The sequence below is a fragment of the Mustela nigripes genome, chromosome 1 (genome assembly GCF_022355385.1).
Source record: "Mustela nigripes isolate SB6536 chromosome 1, MUSNIG.SB6536, whole genome shotgun sequence".
NCBI lineage: Eukaryota > Metazoa > Chordata > Mammalia > Carnivora > Mustelidae > Mustela > Mustela nigripes.
The window spans coordinates 33871345-33894803 of NC_081557.1; the positions used below are offsets into that span (position 1 = coordinate 33871345).

General features: G+C 45.2%; 1 protein-coding gene across 8 annotated transcripts in view; it reads left to right on the forward strand.

The window, feature by feature from the left end:
* SERGEF (secretion regulating guanine nucleotide exchange factor) overlaps positions 1 to 23459 on the forward strand; it is a 219146-nt gene that overhangs the window by 129885 nt on the left and 65802 nt on the right. For 5 of the 8 annotated variants that reach the window (XR_009405561.1, XM_059407537.1, XM_059407550.1 and 2 more), the window contains one exon: positions 5026 to 5062. The exons of 1 other annotated variant lie outside the window; for it this stretch is intronic. Coding sequence is in view for 5 of the 7 variants with exons in the window: in XM_059407537.1 (XP_059263520.1) it covers positions 5026 to 5062 (37 nt within the window). In the remaining 2 variants the exon portion in view is untranslated. Of the gene's footprint in view, positions 1 to 5025; positions 5063 to 6015; positions 6310 to 23459 lie in introns of those variants that run through there. 2 more of the 8 variants (XR_009405555.1, XM_059407566.1) reach the window with 2 other exon arrangements.

Genomic DNA, 23459 nt, shown 5'->3' on the forward strand with positions numbered 1-23459 from the left:
GGGTGGGGGAGGTGGGGCGGGGCTGCTCCTGGGAAGATGAGGATGGCTCCTGGCCAGGGGCGCGGAATTGGCCCAGGCCCTACATCCTCTCCTGGGGATCTCAGTGCTACTTCCCCAGAGTCCCCGTCACACACACACCTTCCTTGCTTGTCCCCCTCCCGCGTTCAGAGTTGAACAGTCTGATAGGAGTTATCCGCTAGGGAGGGCAGGGGTGAAGATTTGTTGCCACTTCATAGCCATTTCCCCCAAGAAAAAGCTCTGCAGCAGCTCCTTGATTGGTCCGGAGGTGGGCGGTCTGAGCCCCAGGAAGATGTTTGGACCTTGTAAATCTAGGGCTGCCCCAGCTTAAGATCCCTTGCTGGTAGCTACATGGTTTCCGGATACAAGGAACTGGGCCTGGGTGGTTGGTTTATTTCCATCCTGTTTGCCAACAGGGAAATTAAAACCATTGGGAGGACAGAACACTTGAATTTGAAAGATCACAGAATCTGCAGCCCCAGGAGCTGTAAGAGGCGGGGCAAGTGACTGTACTCTCTGAATCCCAATTGCCCCATTTGTAGAAACAGTTGTAACAAAAGAACCTATCTGCTCTCCTTGGTGTAAGTAAATAATACAGGCAAAGCAGTCATCTGGCTGGCCATAGCTCTCAGTGAGGGACAGTCACCTGTTTCCAGAAGTGGTACAACAGTACTGCCCAGAGCTAGAGTACTCACATGAGTGTTTGGCAGATGTTTTCACATTCATCCAATTTTTGCTTATTCATTTAGTTCTTCATTCATTTAACCCATTAATGCATTCAGCATATATTCTCTGGGCATCTACTCTCGTAGTGTTCCTATTTTAGTCTTTGTGCCCCCGAGACGAGCACAGATTTGCTGGGCATCTACTACCAGTCAGTTCATCCCTGTCCAACTGTATTTGTGGGATCCAGCCCCCAGGGGAGTTGCGACTTTCTTCACAAGAACTGTCGGAGTCTAGCCTGGCAGGAGGCTTGCCAGGGCATCTTGGCCCTGTGGCAGCTGAGGGTTTGGAAACGGTTTGCTGTAGCTCTGCCTCCTGTGGCTGAGGGACCTGAACAGAGCAGACCCCTGTAGTGTTTCAGCAGCCCCGAGTCAGCATACACTTCCACAGTCACTTTTGCTCCCCTCGCCTGTGGGGAGGAGTGCCCCTTCTCCTGAAGGCCCCAGTCAGCCAGCTGGAAGCTACTTTCTCTGTAGTAGGACTTTTGTCTCCCAGGACCAGCCTCCTTTGCTGGTCTGCTGTGCTTTGCCATGCTGGAGTTCCTGAAACAATCCTGTTGTTGCTTTTCAGGCTTCTCTCACCTCAACACTATGTTCTTGTAGCCCCGTTCTCTTCCTGCCCTCACTGTGCATCTCAGCACCTGGCTCCTGTTGGGCAGGAATGGCCACACCGCTACTCATACTTGTTTCGGGATCATCTCACTCCTCAGGGTCCCTCCTCTTTGTACCCCTCCCCTGCCTCCAACTTGATGCCCTGGCTGCTTGGGCTGTGTGACAGAGACGTTCCTGGGGAGGCAGTCAGCTGGACGTCTGAGGGACAGAGCTGCTTCACACAGACACACTTCACAAATAGACATGTCCTGTGTGATAAGGCTATGATGCATCGTGCCATGGGAGCATGTGGGGCAGAGCAGCTGGCTGTGCTTCCAGAATCAGGGCAGTCTTTACCAGAAGGTGATGTTTGGGCAATCTTAAAGGATTTAGCTAGGTAGATAGCGGGAAAAAGGGAATTCAAGTCAAGGAAAATAGTGTTCATAAAAGCCTGAAATTGCCTTATGTTCTTAGAGAAAATATAATGTAGTGTAAATGGGGAAAAAAACGGGAGTATGTTATTTGGGTTGAGGTTCATGAGTAGCAGAGAGAAGAAGTGAGGCCAGAAGCTAAACAGCACCTACTCATGCGGGCCTTGAAGCATGGGGGAGCTTATGAAAGGGCAGGACATTCACATATATACATAAGGAAAGTGCGACAAATGGTTGCGAAGGAATGGGTTGTCTCGTTTGTCCTGTAGCAGTTCTGTGAGGCAGACAGGGTGACGCCGTTATCTACTGGTTACACCTGAGAGAGAACACTGAGGCCCGAGCACTTATCTTGCCAAGGGTCTCAGAGCCATAAAGCAGAGGGCCTAGGACTCACCTGGCTTCCTGGCTCTGAACCTCTTTCTCCTGGGCATGCTGCCATTGTTAACAGAGTCTTCTAGAAAGCTGCCTGCAGCTGGGTTGGGTGGATGCTGACAGAAGCCATGGGAAACAAATGGTCATTGATACGATCTTGTTGAAGGAGTTGTAGCCCTGGGATTTTGTGGCCTGTGGTGTTTGGTCTCCTGACCTAGTGCACAGACAGCAAGAAGCAGTAGGGAGCTTGGAGCTTCCAGTTCTGCATTTTCTTGACAAACTCCATTCATCAGGGCCTCACTCATTAATTCAGGACAGCATCTGCTGCCTGATACTGGCCTTTGTCAGGGGCTTGTTTCTGCAAGATCCAGTCCTCCAGGTTGGTCAGCTCTTTTGTCCGCAGCCCCAGGGTGAACCCTGGATGTCAGAGGCAAGCCCTTTCTCTGTGTACAGTTTGTAAAATGAAATAACTTTATTTTTAAAAAACAAAGATAATGTCTAGCAGTACAGAACATCACATTGGAGATCAGGCCGACTGGGTTTTCTTTCTGCTGCTGCCATCTAGCTAGCTGTGGAAGTTATTTAAGGCAGTGTGGGCCTCAGTTTTCTCATCTCTAAAATGAGCACAGTCAAACCTCCCTAAAAAGATTGTTGGGATGATTAAGAAGAAATTATGTTTACAGAGTGCATTGGCGTGCTGCTTGGATTTCATACCTCTTCAATATATGGTGACTTGAAATCCTGCTGTTACTGCTTCCCCCACTGCCACTGCTGCCATCACTTAAAGACTATTTGAAAACTAGAGACTATAAGAAAAAGTATTTTATAAACCTACCATCGCAGTGCAACTATCATTATTATTGGTCATATTTCCTTCGAATCTTTTCCCCCACAACTTCAGAACATATCAGATTTTATAGCATATTTATTTTGTAGCCATATTTATTATTTTTCCTTTGTTGTAGGTACATTATATTTATTTTTAATACAAATTTTCCTGATTATGAGATCACTGTATATAATGTAGGAGAGCATAGAAAAAGCAAAAGGAAAACCATACTTATAATGCATACCTCATTCCTAGCCCCGAGGCTATCACTATGAACTTTTTTTTAAAGATTTTATTTATTTATTTGACAGAGAGAGAGAGATCACAAGTAGGCTGAGAGGCAGGCAGAGGAGGTGGGGAAGCAGGCTCTCTGATGAGCAGAGAGCCTGATACGGGGCTCAATCCCAGGACCCTGAGATCATAACCTGAGCCAAAGGCAGAGGCTTAACCCACTGAGCCACCCAGACATCCTTCACTATGAACTTCTGATGTATCTTCTTCAGCTCTTTTGTTTGTGTTTTTTTAAAGAGTCGAGATCATACCACATATACAGTTTTTTCTGTGATTTTTCAGTTCATAGGGTATCATGAGCATTTTTCTTTATTGTAAGCATTATTTTCCAATGCTGCATAATAGTCCACCAGATGGATCCACCATAATTTACATAAGCATTCCCCTACTGTTAGAGATCTAAGTATTTCCCAATTCCTTAATCTAAGCAGCTCCCTCTGGCAGAAGCTAGGGCCCCAGCCACAGTGTCACCAGGAGGCATATAGTGAACTTGTGCTGTGTGTATGGTCCTGGGCGGAGGATGGGGGAACCCATCAGACAACTCAGGCACTAAGCCTCAAGGGAATGTGGAGGCTATACACCTGGAAATATTGACTAGGGCAAAATATGCAGGTGTTTCTTTGCCAGACACTGTCAGGGAGTTCACGTAAGTGCGGGTATCTCTGTTTCCTCTAGAGGCTGGGATCTGGAGCACACAGCTTTTACAAAGACAAAAGTCTCAGAAGCTTTGCTGACCCTTCTCACCTAACAGTGTGTTAGTAGGCCTCCGATACTCAAATGGCTTTTGAGCCTGTTACCTTGACTGTCAGGGGCCTGTGCTAATGACCTTTGAATATCATTTCCAAGTGGTTTTCACTGGGAAGGGGTGAGAAGCTACAGCCTCAAGAAAGGAACTAGTGTGAGCCTTAGGAAGATCAGGGATGCTCTAGTCTTTGTTTTGATGCACGCTTGCTCTGGCATCCAAGGCAACTTATTTCCTCTCACCAAGCCTCTGTTGTCTCCCCACAATGTAGAAAGATAGGACTAGATGATCCCCAGGGCCCTTGCAGCACTGAAGTTCCACAGGGACCTGAAGCCTTCCTCTCGCCAGGAGCTGAAGTGAGCATCCTGATAAAGGTCACAGGATGCTTCTCCAGAGTCCAGAGTTTCTTTTAATTAGTACCTGGGGAAGCACTTACGCGTTTATATTTCCACTTACTTCCTCCTGGTAGCGGCTGGGATGGGTAAAGACTGAAAGTCAGGAAGTGCTGCTGGCTGGGTGAAAACACTAGGTTCAGAACCCCAAATGATTCTTCGTCACTTATGTTGTAGCTATTTTTTCTTTTATGTACTTGGTTTTTTCATTCATTCTCTCACTTAGCGGGTGTTAACTGAGTCCCACACCTTGTGCCATCCAGGTCTGTTCTCAAGACACATGCAGTCTATCGAAGAGACAGGAGCAGGTATAAAAGGCAGTAAGAGAATTGCTACAATGGGGTACAGATAAGTTGCATAATGAAGGGAGTACTTGAGTCCACTTAGAAGCAAAGGAGTCTCAATGGACACATTGAGCCTTTAAAGGATGAGTGGAAGTTTTCTAGGCAAATAAGAAGAGGGCATTCCTAGCAGAGGAGCCACATGTGCAAAGGCCCTGAGGTATGAAAGTACATGTCATGTTCTTTGTGAGCCTGGAGGGTGAAAGGGGCAGTGAGCAGATGAGAAAAAGCTGAGTACTTTTCTTTGGACAAGGAATTTTCTTTCTCTAATATAATTTGTGTTTTTCTTTTTTTAGATCTCTTGTGGCTCAGAGCATAATCTGGCTGTGATTGGTGAGTAATTAGTATACTGAGAGCTATGTGTGTTCTGAAACTCTGTGGCAGAGTTAGAGAAGACTTGGTTGATCAAAGGCCAGGGTACCTGTGTGTGTGTGTGTGTGTGTACACATGTTGGAGGAGATTCTAAGAAATATGGAAGTCTTTGGTTGCTCAAGGATTTACTAGAAGCCCCTTTGCTAGAAATTTCTGTCCACATCATTGAGTGTCTTTTTAAGGTGGCCTCCCTGCCCCAGGCAGTGGCATTTGAGGGTATTAAAGATTTTACAGATGAAGGATATCATGTATAGAAAGCCAGACATAAGAGGGGGGAGAAGACTGGGCTGCTCTTGTTTCTCTGAACAAATCCCTTAATCCAGGTTCTTTCCTCTTTCTTGGGAGGAAGGGACTCTGCTCACTGCCTCCCACTGCCTTGTATTCCATGGCACTCAGGAACTCCCAGATGAAGTCAGCCTTCTGACTGGTTGAGGTTTCTTCTTCATTGATTCTGGATAACCAAGGTTCACTCTTTTTATGATTAGGCCCATGAGTAATTCCTTCAAGAAGCTTACTCGTTACTTCTCCAGGTAGACTAGTATCCATGTCACTGCATTTAAGAGGCACGTCTGTAGGGCCCAGCTGCCTGAGTGCAATACAGGCTTCTGTATTGCATATGTAGTATGATCTCAATTCTTTAAAAACTTACTAGTTGTGTGAACTTGGACAAGGTACTTGACCCCTCCATGGGAGGGCAGTAGCGCCTACCTTCTAGAGTTGTTGTGAGGGTTCCAGGAGTTAATATATATAAAGCACATAGAGCAGTGCTTAGCTCCTAGGAAGGGTTTTAGAAATGTTCATTATTATTATCTGATATTTGTTCTAATTGTCCTGTTCTGGGCTTTAGCTCCCCATCTGTAAAATGGAGGCTTTAAAACAGAAAATCAAGATTCCTTCCTGCTCTGATATTTTAGGATCCTATTACAAACCCATCACTGCTTGCCTTCTGTTGGTGACTTCTGTTCCTGGCTACTTCTCTCCCAGCCTCCGACTCAGCTTCTGAAGGGCAAGGCCCCTGCATTTTCTTTTTGTTTCCTGCCGATCTGCAGCATCCAGAGCAGTGCCTGGTACTCTGCAGAGACCTGAGCACTGTTGTCTGAATTGAGCTTAGACGGGGCTCAGCCGCCTGCGGTGGCAGCAGTTGGAAGCACTACTCTGTAGGCCCGAACGTGATGTGCAACGAGGCAGAACCAAGGACAGCTGAGGAGGTAGGCTGCCAGCTAGCAGAGGGGGGCGGGGAGTAAACTGGGCTGGAGTCAGAGAAGGAGCGAGAAAATGTAATGGCAAACCTGTGCCGCTTTGCAGCCGCCCCAGATACTTTGTACCAGAGCTGCTCCAGCCTGGGTGTAATAAAGACAAGCTAAGCAGGGGGTCCGAGGTGGTGCCGGGGGTGCTGCCGCTGCTGCTCTTGCCGGTCCAGGAGAGGGCTTAGCTCCCTCTGTGACCAGTGCCAAAAGAAGATGGCAGGGACTCTGAGTACGAGAAAGCACACAGTCCCAATGAAGGAGGGGCAGGTGCTAGCAGGGTAGCAGGCTGAGTAGACAGAGGCAGCCTCGGGCTGTAGAAAGAGCATAGCCTGTGCAGGTAGACAGCCTTGGTTCACACCGGCTGCATCTCTCTGGAGCCTCCATTCCCCCCTCATCTCTGTAACGGGGGGGATCTCCACTTTGCAGGACTGCTGTGAGGATTACTGTGTGTGAGTTACCTGGTATAAAGGAGGTGTGAGAGAAATACGTGTGTGTATTTATAGTTCTGTTTGCTTCTCCTTTCTCTTGGTCAGGGTGGGGAGAGGGGAGAATGGCTTGCCTAGTGTAACTGTGCTAGTGAAACCATTGTTACTTGGGAGGAAGAGATGATAACATTCTGGAAAAGTGGCCAGTGTTACCGTAGTGAGGAGAACATCAGAGGCCATGGAGAGCAAGTTGTGCCAGTGAGCTCCTGGAGGGCGGACCTGTTCTTTTCTGTTTTGTCCTCAGTGCCTGGTCTTGGCTGACAGTCTGTTGAATGCATGGTTGCAGAATCAGGGAAGGTGGGCCCAGTCACACAGCTCTGGGCCTGTCTCCCTGCGTGTGTGTGAGCTGGGAGCAGAGGCCCCCCACCACTGGAGGGATGGGCCCCTCCATGGGTGCCCTGTGGGATGCAGGCTGTGTGACAGGAAGTGCCTGTTGACTCTGGCAGAAGGCCAGGAGAGGGAGACAAGCTGAAGGAGGAGAGTTCCTTCTGAGGTAAAGCCTGGTTCTCACAGCCAGCTCCTGGCCTCAGCCCTTCTACAATTGCCTACTTTAGATGGATTCCTCCCCCTCCAGTCTCATTCCCTGAGATCTGGCCCTCTGTGCTTGGTGCTGGGTCTCCCATGTGGTAGGCGCAGAACAGTTACAGAATAGACTAGAACAGAATATAAGGGAGCCAAACTTTCCTCGAGTGTAGAAGCAGCTTTAGTGTCTAATGAATGTGCGACAGACAAACCAGAGAGGGAGGCGGAATAGAGACGGGTGGAAGGACATAACTCAGGACCTGCTTTTGGAATGGACACTCCGCAAAGTATGTTTGCTATACCCATTTTATAGAGAAGAAACCTGAGACTCAGAGGATATACGGGTTGATCAGGGGTAGGTAGCAATAAATAATAGAGCTGTCTACCTGACTTACCAGACTGTTCTTTCCACCCTATCCAGTGCGGGTGGTGGTCAGGGAGAGCACAGACCCTTGGGTCGGATTGCGTGATTCTAGTCCTGGCTCCCATACTCAGGAGCTGTGTACTCTTGTATAAGTGGCTTAACCCGCCCTGTGTCTTGATGGCCTCATCTGGAATATCGTATTATTGACCTCATAAGTTTGTTATATAAAGTGCTAATAACAGTGCTTGGCACAAAAATAGAGGCTCAATAAACGTTAGCTGGCATTATCTCCATCATCATCATCATTATCATCATCATGTATGAAGATTTCAAGGAAGGAAGTAATTATAAGATGAGTATAAAAAGGTTTAATGCTCAAGGTAGGAACCTCAGGAGCTACAGAGGGAAGTGTCTTCCACCCAGAATGCCAGGGACCAGTGCAGAATCCAAGTGTAGCTACAAAAGGGATTTGTAAAACTTGGAGCCTGGGGACGCCAGTCTGGGGGATCTGGAAACAGTGCTAGGCCGGATTGGTTCCAGATGGGGCTTCTGCTATCCGCTGTCCCAGACAGGGATTCAGAACATGCACGTTCCAGCCTGAAGCAAACCCCACAGCAGCCACACTTGAGGTTTCTCTAGGGAACAAAATAATTCTACTCTGCTACTTCATTCACTTCCAGGTTTCTTTTTTCCCTTTCTTTTGCAGTTTGGTTTGGTTCTTGCCTTAATTTTCCAATAACACTTCTCTTGACATATTCTGTGTCTGCCACGAGGCATGGCCGTGGCTAGACAGGATGGTGAGGCAGCGCGAGTTCCTGCTTCGGAAAAGGAGTAGCTGCTGGAGTGAGGCGCAGAGAAACTCAAGTGATGATCAGGAAGGAGAGCGCTGAGGCAGAGGCCACAGCTGGCCTGGCCCTTTCTAACTGTGCCATGCACGGTCCTGCTGGCTCAGTGGGCCCGATTCCTCATGTGTGTGATCAACCCGCCCCTGAAAGTTGTTCTGCGAAATGGCATAGGCATGTCAGGTGCCTGCTCGGTGCCTGCCATGTAACAGGTGCTCAGCAGGTGCTTGCTCGCTTGGCAGGTTTGCCGGGCTGTTTCTTTCTTCCTGCCTTCCCACCTAGGATTTCCCTCTGCATCTCACAGAGCTGGCTGACTGGCTCCCATTCGTGGGCAGAGACTGAGGTCAGCAGAGGTGACATGAGGGCATGTGACCACCACTTGCTCAGAAGATCCCTGCCTACCAGAGGCTGGCTTCCAGGTCTGGCTCCGTCTTTGGGGGCCTCACCTCCGTGTCTGGCTGAATTGGTTCCAGCTGTTTTGCTTCCCCTGGGAGCAGCTTATTTTGGCTTGAATGGGCAATTTGTTTGCCTTCTCTCCTGATGTGCAGTTGTTCAGCCTTCCCTTCCTGCAGAGAAAAAAAGAGCTGACTGCATTTCCTCTCTCCCCGCTCCACGCAGACCTTTGGAAAGGATTTTATTGGTGGCCTTTTCCTGGAGCATTCAGGCTTGCCAGACATGCATTGTTAAAGGGTTAGATATTTGGCAAGAAAGTGTCATAACCACCTCCTCCTCCTCCTCCTCCAAGCAAAGCCAGCTCTCTTACCAAATTAGAGCTGTAATCTATGTAAGGATCTTTTCCCCCCTTCGTTTCAGTGATGATTTCCAATTATTGAACCTTTGTACCTTTGTAATATGTGTGGCAAAACATCTGACCTTCACTTGAAACCCATCAAGCAGGGTCAGAGAGGAATTTAATAGTGAGAATTAAATATTTTTTGACACTGGCTGTTCCTCTAAGAGGCCATACCTCCAAGCCCCAGGGGCTTGCAGAGAGCTTAGAGGCAAGTGTAAACTGTATGGTCCTGTGCACAGTGTGATTGGCAAAGCATAAATGCTTTATACTATCTCATTTAATCCTCAGAGCAAATCACTGAGTTGGTGCTGTTATTAACTCCATTTTCTAGATGAGGGAAGCTGAAGCCTAGGCTGAGTGGTTTGTTGGGAGGAGTAAGTGTGCCAGGTCTTTAACCCAGGCCTCTAACTTCAGAGCCTGTGGTCCGCTACCCCCCATGCTGCCGTCCTGCGGACCAGTGACAGTCTAGCCTGGTTTTAAGGCCACCAGATAAGATGATCTCATCTTAGTTCCCCTTCATGTTAGCAGCTTCTGTCTTGTACCCTAAATGTCTTCTCCTTCCGATTCAGCAGTTCTGTGTATAATCACCAGATAGAACTGTGAAGTTGATGACATTGTTTTGGAAAACTACCCCTTTTTAGGATTCTTCTTCCCCCCTCTCATTGTCCCTTACTGCTTAAAAAATTAATTTACTTATTTAATTTTTGAATAATTAACGCACACATATGATTCAAACTTAAAAGGCATAAAAAGATTTTTTTTTTTTAAAGATTTATTTATTTATTTGACAGAGAGAAATCACAAGTAGATGGAGAGGCAGGCAGAGAGAGAGAGAGAGAGAGAGAGAGGGAAGCAGGCTCCCTGCCAAGCAGAGAGCCCGATGCGGGACTCGATCCCAGGACCCTGAGATCATGACCTGAGCTGAAGGCAGCGGCTTAACCCACTGAGCCACCCAGGCGCCCCAGGCATAAAAAGATTTAAAATGAAAAACCTTCCTCCTTCCCTGTCCTCCTATTTGTCCAATGTACAAAAATCCTTCTACCACATGTGCAGCTAATGTCTGTTCATCTGTATTTTTCTAGTTTCTTTTTGCACATATTAAGTAAATGCTACAATATATATATTTTTATAATGTTATATAGTTTTAACCCTGCATTTCAGTTAATACAAAAATATACTTATATCATGCACATATTATATATAATATAAGATATAATATCTATATTACAAGATATAGTTTTTTTTCTTTTCTTTTTTTTTTTATTTATTTTCAGCATAACAGTATTCATTACTTTTGCACCACACCCAGGGCTCCATGCAATCTGTGCCCTCTCTAATACCCACCACCTGGTTCCCCCAACCTGCTACGATATATTTTTATCCCTCCTTTCACATCAGTGGTACTATATGGTACATAGTTTGTAGTGTCTTATTTTTTCTTTCAATAGTTTATCAGCATAAAAGCCCCCCCAGATAGTATTACAGGTATATAATATTCCAATGTACCTATGGATTTATTTAACCCATACCCTTTTGATGGACATGTAGATCATCTCTGATGTTTTGCTATTATAGGTAATGGTGTAGTGAACAACCTTGTGTATATATGTCATTTCATTGGTGGGATGTTGAAGAATAAACCCCTAGAAGCAAAATTATTGTATCAAAGAGTAAGCATAACAATTTTGCATAGGCATAGGCAATTTTGCCCTCATAGGAATTATACCATTTTTCACTCCCACTAGTAATAAATGAGTGCCTGTTTCTGCAGCAAGAGTATGTCAAGAAACTTCTAGATTTTCACCAATCTGATGGGTGAAAAACTACTAAGAGTGGTCTTTGTTTTTTTTTTTTTTTTACTTTTTAAATTGAGTTACAATATATATACAGTAAAGTGTACAGATCTTAGAGGTCCAGTTTGATGAGTTTTTCCATATGCACATACCTAGGAAACTACGACCCAGTACAAGACACAGGACGTTTCAGGTACCTAAGAAGGTATCTCTTCTCAGGCAATACCCCAGCCCCAGAGTTAACTACTACTCCAGCTTCTGTCTCCAGAAACGAGCTGTGTCAGTGGCTGAACTGCATATAAATGGTGTTACACACTGTGTACCCTTTTGTGTTCAGCTTCTTTTGTTCAACACATTCTGTCTCTAAGACACCTCTATTTGTGTGTAGCAGAAGTTCTTTTTCATTGGTCAGTATTAGCCCACTGGGTGAATATACTACAACTCAGATGTCCATTTCACTGTTGCTTCCCTTTGGAAGACTGTGAATCAGGCTGCTGTCAACATTCTTACACATGCCTTTTGGTGAACATACACACTGGTTTCTCCTGAGTGCACACCTGGGGTAGGATTTCTGGATCCGGTCCTTAGCGTTAGTGGATAAACAGTTTTCCAAAGTAGTGGTGCCAGTTACATATTGCCCGTCAGCAATATATGGGCATTCCAACTGTGCCATATTCTTGCCAGGTGTTTTCTGTCTTGCTGATCGAGGCCATCCTGCAGAATAAGTAGTATGGAACCTCACTGTCATTTTCATTTACATTTCTTTGATAGCCAGTGACGTGAAGCGCCTTTTTATATACTTAGAGGCCACTCGGTCAGCTTCTTCTGTCGAGTGCAAAGACTTAAGTGCAAACACTCTCAAGTGGGTTTTTTCTGTGTTTTTCTTAATGTTTTGCACAAGGCATCAAGGATTCAAGTCCTTTGTGATATATATATATATATATGTATATATATATATATAGCGCGAACATCTTTTCCTTTCCCAGTCAATGGCTTGTCTTTTGCTCTCTTACTGGTGTCTTTTGATGCACAGATATCCTTAATTCCAGTGAAGTCTAGTTTATCAGTCTTTTATTTAATGGTTTGAGGTGTTTGTGCTCTCTTTAAAACGTTTTTGTCTGCTTCAAGGTCCCGAAATGAAAATATTCTCCTTTGTGTTCATCTGGAAACTTTATTAATGTTGCCTTTTACATCTAGGTTTAGAATCCATTTTGAATTTGTGTTTTAAAAAATCCAACAACACATTGCTCTAAAACCATCTATTGAAAAGTTCATCCTTTCCCCACTGAATTCTAGAGGCTCCTTTGTTGTAAATCAAGAGACTGTATATATGTGTAAATTTGGTTTTTGATTCTCCCTTCTCTTGCATTAGTTTATTCTTCTATGTGCATGCTAGTACCATTTCGCCTTGATTGCAGCTTTATAATAAATTCCAATATCTGGTTTTAGATTTTCCAACTCTGTTCTCCTTTAAGGTGATTGTGACTTTTATAGTTCCTCTGCTTATAGTTATGAATGAAGATTGAGCACCTTTTTGTATATTCAGGAGCTCTTTGTATTTTTGTCCTTATTTTTTTTTTTTAAGATTTTATGTATTTATTTTAGAGAGAGTGTGTGTGTTCACCAGTGAGGGAGGGACAAAGGGAAGGCGCAGAGGGAGAGAATCACAAGCAGACTCCTCACTTAGCACGGAGCCTGACATGGGGCTCGATCTCAAGACCCTGAGATCAGGACCTGAGGCAAAACCAAGAGTTGGATGCTTAACTGACTGAGCCACTCAGTCCCCCCTGTATTTTCTTCTTTATGAAGGGTTTCTTCACATATGTATTAGTTTTTCATCGCTACTGTAACAGATTACCAGAAAATTAGTGGCTTAGAACAACACAAATGAGTTATTGTAGACTTTGAGGTCAGGAGTCTGAAATGGGTCTCACTGGGCTGAAGTCAGGGTGTGAACAGGATGCATGTTTTTCTGGAATCTATAAGAAGAGTGTTTTCTTGCTGCTCGCAATTTGTGGAGGCCACCTGCATTTCTTGACTGTGGTTCCTGCCATCTTCAAAGCCCCAAGTGGCTGGTTGAATCTTTCTTTCATCATACGGCTCTGACACTGACTTTTCTGCCATCCTCTTCCATATTTAAGAATCCTTGTGATTCCTGGGGCGCCTGGGTGGCTCAGTGGGTTAAGCCGATGCCTTCGGCTCAGGTCATGATCTCAGGGTCCTGGGATCCAGCCCCGCATCGGACTCTCTGCTCAGCAGGGAGCCTGCTTCCTCCTCTTTCTCTCTGCCTGCCTCTCTGCCTGCTTGTGATCTCTCTCTGTCAAATAAATAAAATCTTTAAAACAAACAAACAAAACAACAACAAAAAAAACCCTCTAAGAATCCTCGTGATTCCTTTGGGCTCCCTCTCCCACTCTGGATAATCTAGCATAATCTCTGTATCTGAAGGTCAGCTAATAAGCAAGTTTAATTTCACCTGCTACCTCAGTTCTCCTTTGCCATGTAACGTAACACTCACAGGCTCCAGGGATTAGGACTTTGGGATGATATTGTATGGCTTGTCTCAATATCCTTTGCCCTTTTTTTCCAGATAGATTGTTGGTCTTTATCTAATTAATTTCTAGGAGCCGGGCCCTTGAGTGGCTCAGTTGGTTAAGGGTCTGCCTTCTGCTCAGATCATGATCCCAGGATCCTAGGATTGAGCCCTGCATTGGGCTCCCTGCTCAGCGGGGCATCTGCTCCTTCCTCTTCCTCTGCCTCCCAACCCCCGGCTTGTGCTCTGTCTCTCAAATAAATAAATAAAATCTTTGAAAAATTTTCTAGGAGCTTTTTATGTATTAAGGCAGTTAGGTCTTTGTGGTTCAGATGACAAATGTATTTTCTCATCTTTTTAAAATTTCTACTCTTGGTGTTTTTTTGTTTTTGTTTTGTTTTGTCCTGTTTTTGCCATGCAACCTTTTCTTTCTCTACAGATGAAATTTATCAGTCTTTTCCTGTGTGGCTTCTGGATTTTGAGTTAGAGAAGCCCTCCCTATTCCAGGGTATTCAAGACTTTTCTCATATTTTGCTCTACTACTTTTTAGGTTTGTTTGTTTGTTTGTTTTTTAACATGTAAGTCTTTGATCCGTTTGGAACTTATTCTGATACACATTGTCAAGTGTGGATTCAACCTCATTATTTTTCCAGATGGTTACCCAATACTGTCTCAACACTACTTACTGAATTCCCTTTCTTTGGCTGTCCTCCTGGATCCCATTGCTTCCAGGGCAACCCTACTCAGGTCATGATCCCAGGATCCTAGGATTGAGCCCTGCATCGGGCTCCCTGCTCAGCGAGGCATCTGCTCCTTCCTCTTCCTCTGCCTAAAGAGAGGCATAAAGAGAGGCATAAAGAGAGGCAGTGACTGACCCAAGATTGCCACCTGGTAAGTGGCAGAGCTGGGGCTAGACCTCAGGTCCAGCTCATGCTGCTCAGTCTGAAGCTGGTGGCTCGTTCTCGAGGAGCTTTCCCTGCGGGTTGTGGCCTCCTGGGCTTTTGGCTGAGACAGAGCAGTCCCTTGGTTCGGTGGGCTCTCAGTGCGCTCTCCCAGGTCATGCTTTGCTCATCTCTGGAGTGAGATATATTCGTTGCCACTGTCACACCTCACTGCATGGGTACTGCGTTTACTTCTCTACCAGGCTGAAAATGTGATGAAATCTTTGGCATTCAGGAGAGATGTTTTACAATTAATGCAGAGATGTATTTACGGACCACTGGTTATTGTTTAAGTCACATTTCTTTTGAGTCATTTGTTTTCAAGGCCTGGCCTCACATCACAAGGTGTGCCTTTTCAGCTTTCAATAAAGGTAGATTTTTTTTCCACTATAATTTCCAAAGAAGCAATGATAGTATCACTCCACAGGAGTCATTCTATGTGAGACCACACATGAGGGTGGCAGGCTGTCAAGGAGGCTCACGTACTTGCTAATTACTCTCTATGCCAGCCTTTGTGGGCACAAGGTTGCTTACCACATTTTAGCACAATGCTCTGGTCCTTTTAGGATTGCTTCCAGGAGCAGAAACCACAATCGTGACCCACTGTCCTTGTTTACAAATACGAGGCTTGGGGCCTAGCAAAGGTAAATCTAACAAAGGTGAACTCAAGGTACAAACTACAGTGAGGTAGATGAGCTGGAGGCAGCCTTCTGCCGAGGAGGGACTGAGGTCTGGTCCCAGCATTGTCTGCTACCTGCTGTCTCTGTGATCCTGGGCAGTCATTTCTCTCTCTGGGCCTGGGGATCCCCACACAAGAAGTGTTTCTAAAGTCTGCTGCACCACTCAGGTCTGGCCTCATGTAAACTGTGTTGCACATTTAAACAAAAAAGATTAATTAATTTATTTAAATAATTTTTTTTATTGTGGTGTCATTTAATGAAGCCTACTGTTGTAACAGATTTTTAAGTGTACAATATGGTATTGTTAGCTGTAGGCACAGTGTTGTATCAGGGACCTCTAAAACTTACTCATCTTCCTTCCTGAAACAGTTACTTTTCTTGGTGTCCATGACACCCTGCTCTCTTGATTCCTTCTGTTTCACTGGCTGCTTCTCCTTAGTCTCCTTCATGGGCTCTGCCTCTCCTCCTCCCAAATGCTGAAGGTCTGAGCACTCTGGGGCTTTGTGTTAGTCTCCTGTCTCTTTCTCTGCAGGTTTTCCAGTCAACCTCATTCAGTCCCATGGCTTTAGAAACTTTTTGTATGCTGTTGATTTCCCAATTTTTATGTTCGGTTCCAACCTCTCCTCTGAGCACCAAATTATATATCCAGGTCCCCATTTGACATTGCCACATTAATTTTAAATAGGTATCTCCAGTGTAATGTGCTCAGAATAGATCTTTTATTTGTCTTTTTTAAGACCATCTTTACTGGGTCTTTTTCTCAGTATATGGCATCACAATCGACTCAGTTGCTGAAGCCAAAAATCTAGGAGTCCATATTGATTCCTCTCCTCTCCTCGTTCATCCTCACATCGACTCCCCTAGGAGGTCTTGCTGACTTTACCTGAGAACGTCTACTTTGCTCCATTTCTACTACTACTGCTTAGTCCACACCATCAGGGTCTCTCCTTGGGACTGTTTCTAGAACCCTAACTATACCAGGACTCCCTTGTCTTCCCCACCACTAGAAAAAATGGAATTCCTATGGCATGGGTATATGGTAGCCAGAGTGCTTTTATGTGTCATACCTCTTAATGGGCTGAATTTTTTCTACCTGCATTTTCTACAGGGCGCTGCGCCTGTCTGTTAAATACCGACCTACTGTTACATATAGTATTCTCCTCATTCCTTCCCTTACTAGTGGCTCACAGTTTGCCTTGTGGCATTCTGGGTGCTGTGGAGGAAGACAGCCAATGCTTGTTCCCTCATGGAGCTCACATTAAGTGGGAAAAAGAACTATGAATGAAGTCTGCCACATAGTTATATACTTAATGAACAGTGAGTGAATCCCAAGTATAGAGTGGTAAGAATTAGAGGAAAAGGTTGAAAGGGAGGAATGATTAATTCTGCAAATGATCATAGAAAAGGTAGCTTTTGAGCGGAGGAAGGGTAAAGAGCCTTGTGTGCTGAGGGACCAACATGAGGAAAGGGAAGGAAGGTTTAGGCTTTAAAGAGTGAGTCATGGCTGAGGTACAGTGGCCGACCGTCAGGACAACAGAGGGTAAGCTAGGGCCAGGTCTCCAATGGCATGCTGAGGGGCATTGACTTTATCATACAAACAGTGTGGAGCCATTATTGGTCATATAGGAAGATACTTCAGAAGCTGACAATTATAACAGAAGATAAAAGCCTTTAAAAAAATGGATAATGCCTTTTTGCAGAGAAAAAGGAATGGATGGTAGTTGGGTGCCTACTATGCACTGGCACCATTCTGAGCATTTTGCATATATCATTTCATTTTATCATCACCATGTAGGATAGAAAATAGACAGATGAGCATTGTCCCTGTTTTTTCAAATGGGAAATTGAAGACTCAAAAGAGGTGGAGCCCAGGATTTAGACCAACTGTCTATCATCTTCAAGGTCCACACATTCCCCCCTCATCCTGCCACATCACTGAAGGGGTCATGCTTTGGGTTAATTAGTATATCAGGAAGCACCAGTAATCTTAGAGCATGCAGGTGACTTTGGAAGCCAGGAGGAAGCAGCAGCAGAGCTAGTACTGATAGCTCTTATCTGCCTCTGCCCCATTGTCCTCAGAGCGTAGCACCTCTGGGAGCATGGACAGCATGGGACAGCTTTGACCATGACCAAGAAGTCAGGCCTGCGGGCCTGCTCTGTCCTTCCTTTGAGCAAGCTTCCTGAGGTTGGGTGGCACTTAGACTCACAGTGTTGCCCCTTAGCACCCAAAGGCCTTAGCTTATGCTGGAGCCCTAAATACCACCAACCCCATGGCTGCTGTCCCTGCTGCCTCTTATCTGCCTGGAATCCCTCTCCCTCCTGCGTGCACTGAAAACCCTTAACACAGAACAGCTGAGACTGTTCATTCCAAAGTGCTCTCTTTGGGCAGGGCTTCAGCAATGCTCTATTTGCCCATTTGGCCATTCATGGATTTACTGATTCATTAAGAGGCTGCACCATGTAGTAGAAAGAGCCCGGGGCCAAGGGACCTGAGTGTAGGACTAGCTGCTGTCCCTTTGGGCTGGCCACTTTCCTTCTCTGGTCCTCCTTTTCTTTATGGATAAAAGAAGAGAATTGTATAAGATAATCTTCAAGGTGTCTTTCAGCTCTGCCCCTTTCTGGGTTTTGTTCTTCCATAAAGTCATGCCTTGCCCCTAACATAGCATTAAGGGAATGCTTCTCAGAAGAGGTTATGTTTACAGTGGATCTTAAAGGATGAGTAGGGGGAGGAGAATGGCATTCCAGCAAATGGGATCAACATGAACAAGAGCACAGAGAAGACTGGCATGTTGGGGGAAAAGAAGGGATCAGGAGGGGAACAGAGCAGTGGGAGACAAGGCTAAGGGACGTCTGCAGCCAGGTCACAAAGGCCTTGAATGACAAGCTAAGCAGCTGGGACTTCAACTTGCAGGGTAACAATAATACATCATGATATAGCTCCTGTGCTATACTTTCTCTTTTCCTGGGGTTACAATTGCCTGTTTTTTCCCTTCTTCCTTTGATTGATTTTCTATATACTTCAACAGAGGAATGGCAGTGGGTTTGATTTTGTGGCTTTGTAAGATACTAATTCAGTAAGCTTGTGCTTTTCTTCTTGAGACAAGAAAGATGCTGCTGACCTTCCAGCCTTCAGCACACTGAATGTCTGATGGCTCCGACCAGGCATCCTGGCTCCAAAATCCCCATCAGTTTCCTTGGCCTAGACCCACCCCATCCTAGGTGGGATTAGCTCGAGGCTAATCTTTCCTCTTTCTCAAGCAGCCACGAAGCTAACAGGGACAGGAAGCTCACAGCGTAGTCCTCGTGTGGCACATGTGTGGATGTGAGTGCCTCTGACATGTGCCCACAGCTCCCAGTGCCCAAGGCTCTCCAACTCACCTGCCCTTTTTCATGGTCACCACTGTCTAGGGGTTCTCAGGAAAGGTTTGATCCCTACTGTGTAGGTGAGGACAGGGAGTCTCAGAAAGGTTGCCTGATTTGCCCCAGGCAGCAGCGTTAGCTGGTGTAAGGAACCTGAGGCCTTGGAATTAGGAGGCCGGGCTTCCAATTCCAGCTCTGCTCCTTCGTATCTTTGTGACTGTGTGCAAGTTGTCACCTTCTCTGAGCTGTGGGTTCCCCTTCTTTGAAGATTGAGGTAATAACTGCTTTTATAAATGTTTGTCACCAGAGTGAACCATATAGTTTCTGGAAAAGCTCTTGGCACAGAGAAGGTGCTCAGCGTGTCTGATTCTGACTCACTCGAGGGCTCTTTCTGGTGTTTCGCCTTGCTTCCCATATGGCCCTCCTTGTCATCTTGCTCCTCTCTTCTCAAGTCAATGCTACAACATAGACTACTGGAAATACTTTTCCTATCTGCCCGGTGTGAAGCTGGGCTCTGTGGATGGGACACAGGAAATGGCCCCTGCCCTCACTTTGCATATGGCCTGGTGGGGCATGTGTGGGAGTAGAGAGGGTCTAGACTTCACTCTTGACATGGAGTCAAGGGGATGTGACCATCCGTGGGCCAGTGATCTCCTGCCTCCTCCGGAAGCTTACCGTGTGGCATGTGCCGGGCTAAGCCCTTACGTGTATAGTCTCTAAGCTCTGGTATACACTCCCACATACTCACATGCTCCTGTAGCTTCCTTACACTGTAGCCTTCAGTCCTGTTTTACACATGAGAAAAATGAGACTTGGGAAGGGTAAACATCTTGTCTTAAGATCTTACAACTGATGCTGGGTGGCACTATTTGAACCAGATTATCTGACTCTGGAACATGTGCTCTTATTAGATAACTTTCTGTTTACTACGAATAGTGTGTATATATGTATGTGAGTGTGTGTGTGTGTGTGTGCATATATATACTCACATGCACACATATATGTAGTTAACAAGTAAAAAAAATACTAAAAGGCTTAATAGCAGTTTCTGCCTCATCTTTTCCCACACCAAGACCTGTTCCCAGAGCCAGGCATTTTGAATTCTTTTCAGGTATTTACCTCTGTGTTTATAAACCAAATGTTCATTTAAGATATCAGTTTTAGGGGCGCCTGGGTGGCTCAGTGGGTTAAAGCCTCTGCCTTCGGCTCTGGTCATGATCTCAGGGTCCTGGGATTGAGCCCCGCATCAGGCTCTCTGCTCAGCAAGGAGCCTGCTTCCTCCTCTCCCTCTAACTGCCTCTCTGCCTACTTGTGATCTCTGTCAAGTAAATAAAAAAAAAATAAATCAAATTTAAAAAGATAACAGTTTTAAATAAAACAAATTATATCTATTGATTTCTTAATATAAATTAAAATTTAGGGGCACCTGGCTGGCTCAGTCAGTTGAGCATCCAACTCTTAATTTTGGCTTAGATCATTATCTCAGGGTCATGAGATCGAGCCCCATGTCAGGCTCAGCCCTGGCCATGGAGTCTGCTTAAGATTCTCTCTCTCTCTCTTTGTCCCTCCCCATCACTCTTTCTTGTTCTCTCTCCCCCTCTCTAAATAAATAAATAGGTAAATAAATAAAGCAAATTACCTCTATTGATTTTTTTAATGTAAATAAAAATTAATTATCTTATACCACCACCCCCATTTCCTCTCCATCCTCCCACTGTACTGAAATCATTAGTCTGTTATTAAGATCAGTGAGAAATACCTTTCTCACTGCTGAGCCAAGTAACATATCATGATAGAGCTCCTATGCTGACTTTCTCTTTCTCTGGGGTTGTTGTTGTTGTTTTCCCTCTTCCTTTGTTTGATTTTCTGTATGCTAACCACTAATTCTTCCCAAATGCCCCCTAAATATCTATATAACACCTCTTCATCTCTCCTCCTTTTTTAAAGATTTATTTATTTTAGAGAGAGATAGTATGGGAGTGCATGCAAACAGGGGGAGGGGCAGAGGATGAGAAACTCAAGCAGACTCCCTGCTGAGTGCGGAGCCCAACTTGGGCCTTGATCTCATGACCCTGAGATCATGCATGACCTGAGCCAAAAATCAAGAGCCAGACTCTTAACCAACCAAGCTGCCCAGGCACCCACCTCTTCACCTCTTGATACTCTTTTCATACGGTCAGATATGTCAAGTCTGTTAGCAATGTCCCCACCCCCTGCCCACTCCAGAGCCCTACCTCTTAGCTCTAGCGGAAATGCTTACCCCAGGTCTGCACCGCTGCTACCATATGATTTCTTTTTACTGCTCTCCTATGTTAAACCCTGTTTCATCTGCTGTCTGTCTTCCTCCTTCTTGAGATTGGTCTCTTACTTTGTGAAGCGCAGGTTCCAGTAGCTCCCTGAGAAAAAGTAGTTGGAGATAAATTTTTTGGTTCCTTGAATTTCTGAAAATACGTGTATTCTGTTCTCACACTTGGTTTAGTTGTGTGTAGGACTTGGGATTGGAAGTCCCTTTCCTTCTGATTTTTGGAGGTTTTTCCATTGTCTTCTAGCTTCTAGTGTTATTGGTGAGAAGTCTGTCAATTTTTATTTTCTAATTTCTCTTCCTTTGTATGAGATGAGGTTTTTGTTGTTGTTGTTGTTTTCCCCTCTTTGAAATTTTTAGGAGTTTCTCTTCCTCTTCATTGCTTTGAACTTTTATGATGATGTGCTTTGGTGTGGATGTTCTTTTATTCCTTGTCCTGGTACTCACTGAACCCTCTGTTGGAGGCTTATGCCCTTCAGTTCTGGGAGATTTTTCTTGAAATAGTCTTTTATAGCTTTTTCCTTATTTGTCTCAGTTCTCACTTTCTGGGACTTCTTTGCTGTATATTGAAACTCCCAGACTTACTTTCTAATTTTCTTAGTTTTTCTCTCTCCTTAGACATCTTTTTACTTTTTGGATCACTTTCTGGGAAATTTAGTTGACTTGATCTTCCAACCTTTGAAATGAAATTTTTATTTTGGCTGTCTTTTTTAATTTTCAAGCACTCTTTCTTCTTCTTCAATCCAAAAATTAATTTTCTATTCTTGATTACAATGCAGCCTTTTCATCTATTATTTCACAATGGATATTATTGTAGTGTCTTAAAAATGTTTTTCTTTTGCCCTCTGCCTTTCTCTGTCCACTTTTTTCTTTATCTGGGGTTCTGTCTTACCTCTTGGAGACTCACTGAAAGTTGTTTGTTGCCCACCATAAGTACTTTGCACCCTGTTATGTGTCTCCTGGGAAATGGATCTCTCTGGCCTGCCTCAGGAGACTGATCTCTGTGGCCTGCACCTGGAGGCTCCCTTGCCCTCTGGCTTCTGGTGGGATTTGGCTAATGAGAGGCACAGCAGGAGATCTGGGGACCAGAAAAAGGTGAGGACAGGGTGTTTATTCCACCGGCTTGGATCCCTGCTTGGTTGCCACAGGTCCTGCCACCTCACATCCCTCTCTATAACTCTATCCTCTCTGGTTCCACTAGCCACAACCTTCCCTTGCCTCTACTGGCTGAGAGGTGGTAAAGCTCTAGCTTTCCCAGTGGTCCCAGGCCACAAAACTCTTCCCTGCTGCTCCTTTGAGGTGCTAAGGCCTGGACTGTTGCAGAGGCTTTCCTCTGTAGAACTGTGGTGATCTTTAGCTGTTCATGTTGGAAAGTGAGACACTACGTGAAGCTCTGTGCGCATGTAGAGGTCTCACTGACTGGTAGATGTCCCTGTAAGATGAGGGACAGAGGAGTGAGAGAAGCTTTTTCATTCGTGGACCTCCAGAGGTAAGTATTATGGGCTTTTTTCTAATCTCTTACATTGGCATATATGTGCCTGGCTGTTGACTTTCTGGAACAGGAGGGAGGAAGGAGGCCTGGGGTCCCATCACTCATACACAGATTGTCACTGAAACTGTTAATTTCATCCTTATTGTCACTCCCACCATCCAGTGCTTCTCGTTTTTTCCTGGGTGGAGGGCCTCCCTGAGTCAGTTTCTCCAGGGAACAATTGCCTGGTTATGTGTGTTGGGAGAGTCTGAGAATCTAACCATCCCATACATAGGCTTTCAGCCAATCCCTCTAATTTCAGCTGTGTCTTTACTCCACTTTCAAAGGCACTTGGTACTTCTCGGTCCTGAGGCTTCCCCGAGTTTTGTAAGAAAAGTGGGTTCCATTTTTACTGTCCCTCAGCCCACACTGGGCTGCAGCTGGCTATCTCCTCCATCTCTTCCTCATCTGAAATGTGTTGTGCTATCTTGTCTGCTGTTTCTCCTTCTGTTCTCCTTTCCTTGGTGGATTTATACTTCCTTTAGTTCTTCCAGTCAGTTAAATGGAGCCTTTGGAAGGGAATAGATATAAAAGCTTGGGCTCGGTCTGCCCTGGTTAGTGGGAAGTTCCTAGCTTGCTTTTGTAGCCCACAGCTGCAGAGGTCAGAGGAAGTGGCCCCAAAGTGGCCCAGAGCCTGCAAGGCAGGCCTTGAGTTGATGGAAGGTAAGCCACCCAGACCAGAAACCTCCAAACCGGGGCCTTTGCAATGGTGGGTTTTGTGAGTTATGTGAGTCTGTCCATTTTATTCAGGCAGCACCTCTTAGAAGAAGAATTCTACATATGAAGATAATTTATTTCCATCAGTTGGGAATTGACTTGTAGGAAGATTCAACAAATGGCAATACATAACAAAAGGCAAACAACAACAAAAAAAAAACCCATGTAAAATGATAGGGACTCTTGGACAAATGCATTTTAAAAGCTTAATTTTCCAGATGGAGTGGATGGCCAATGTTTATCGGTGT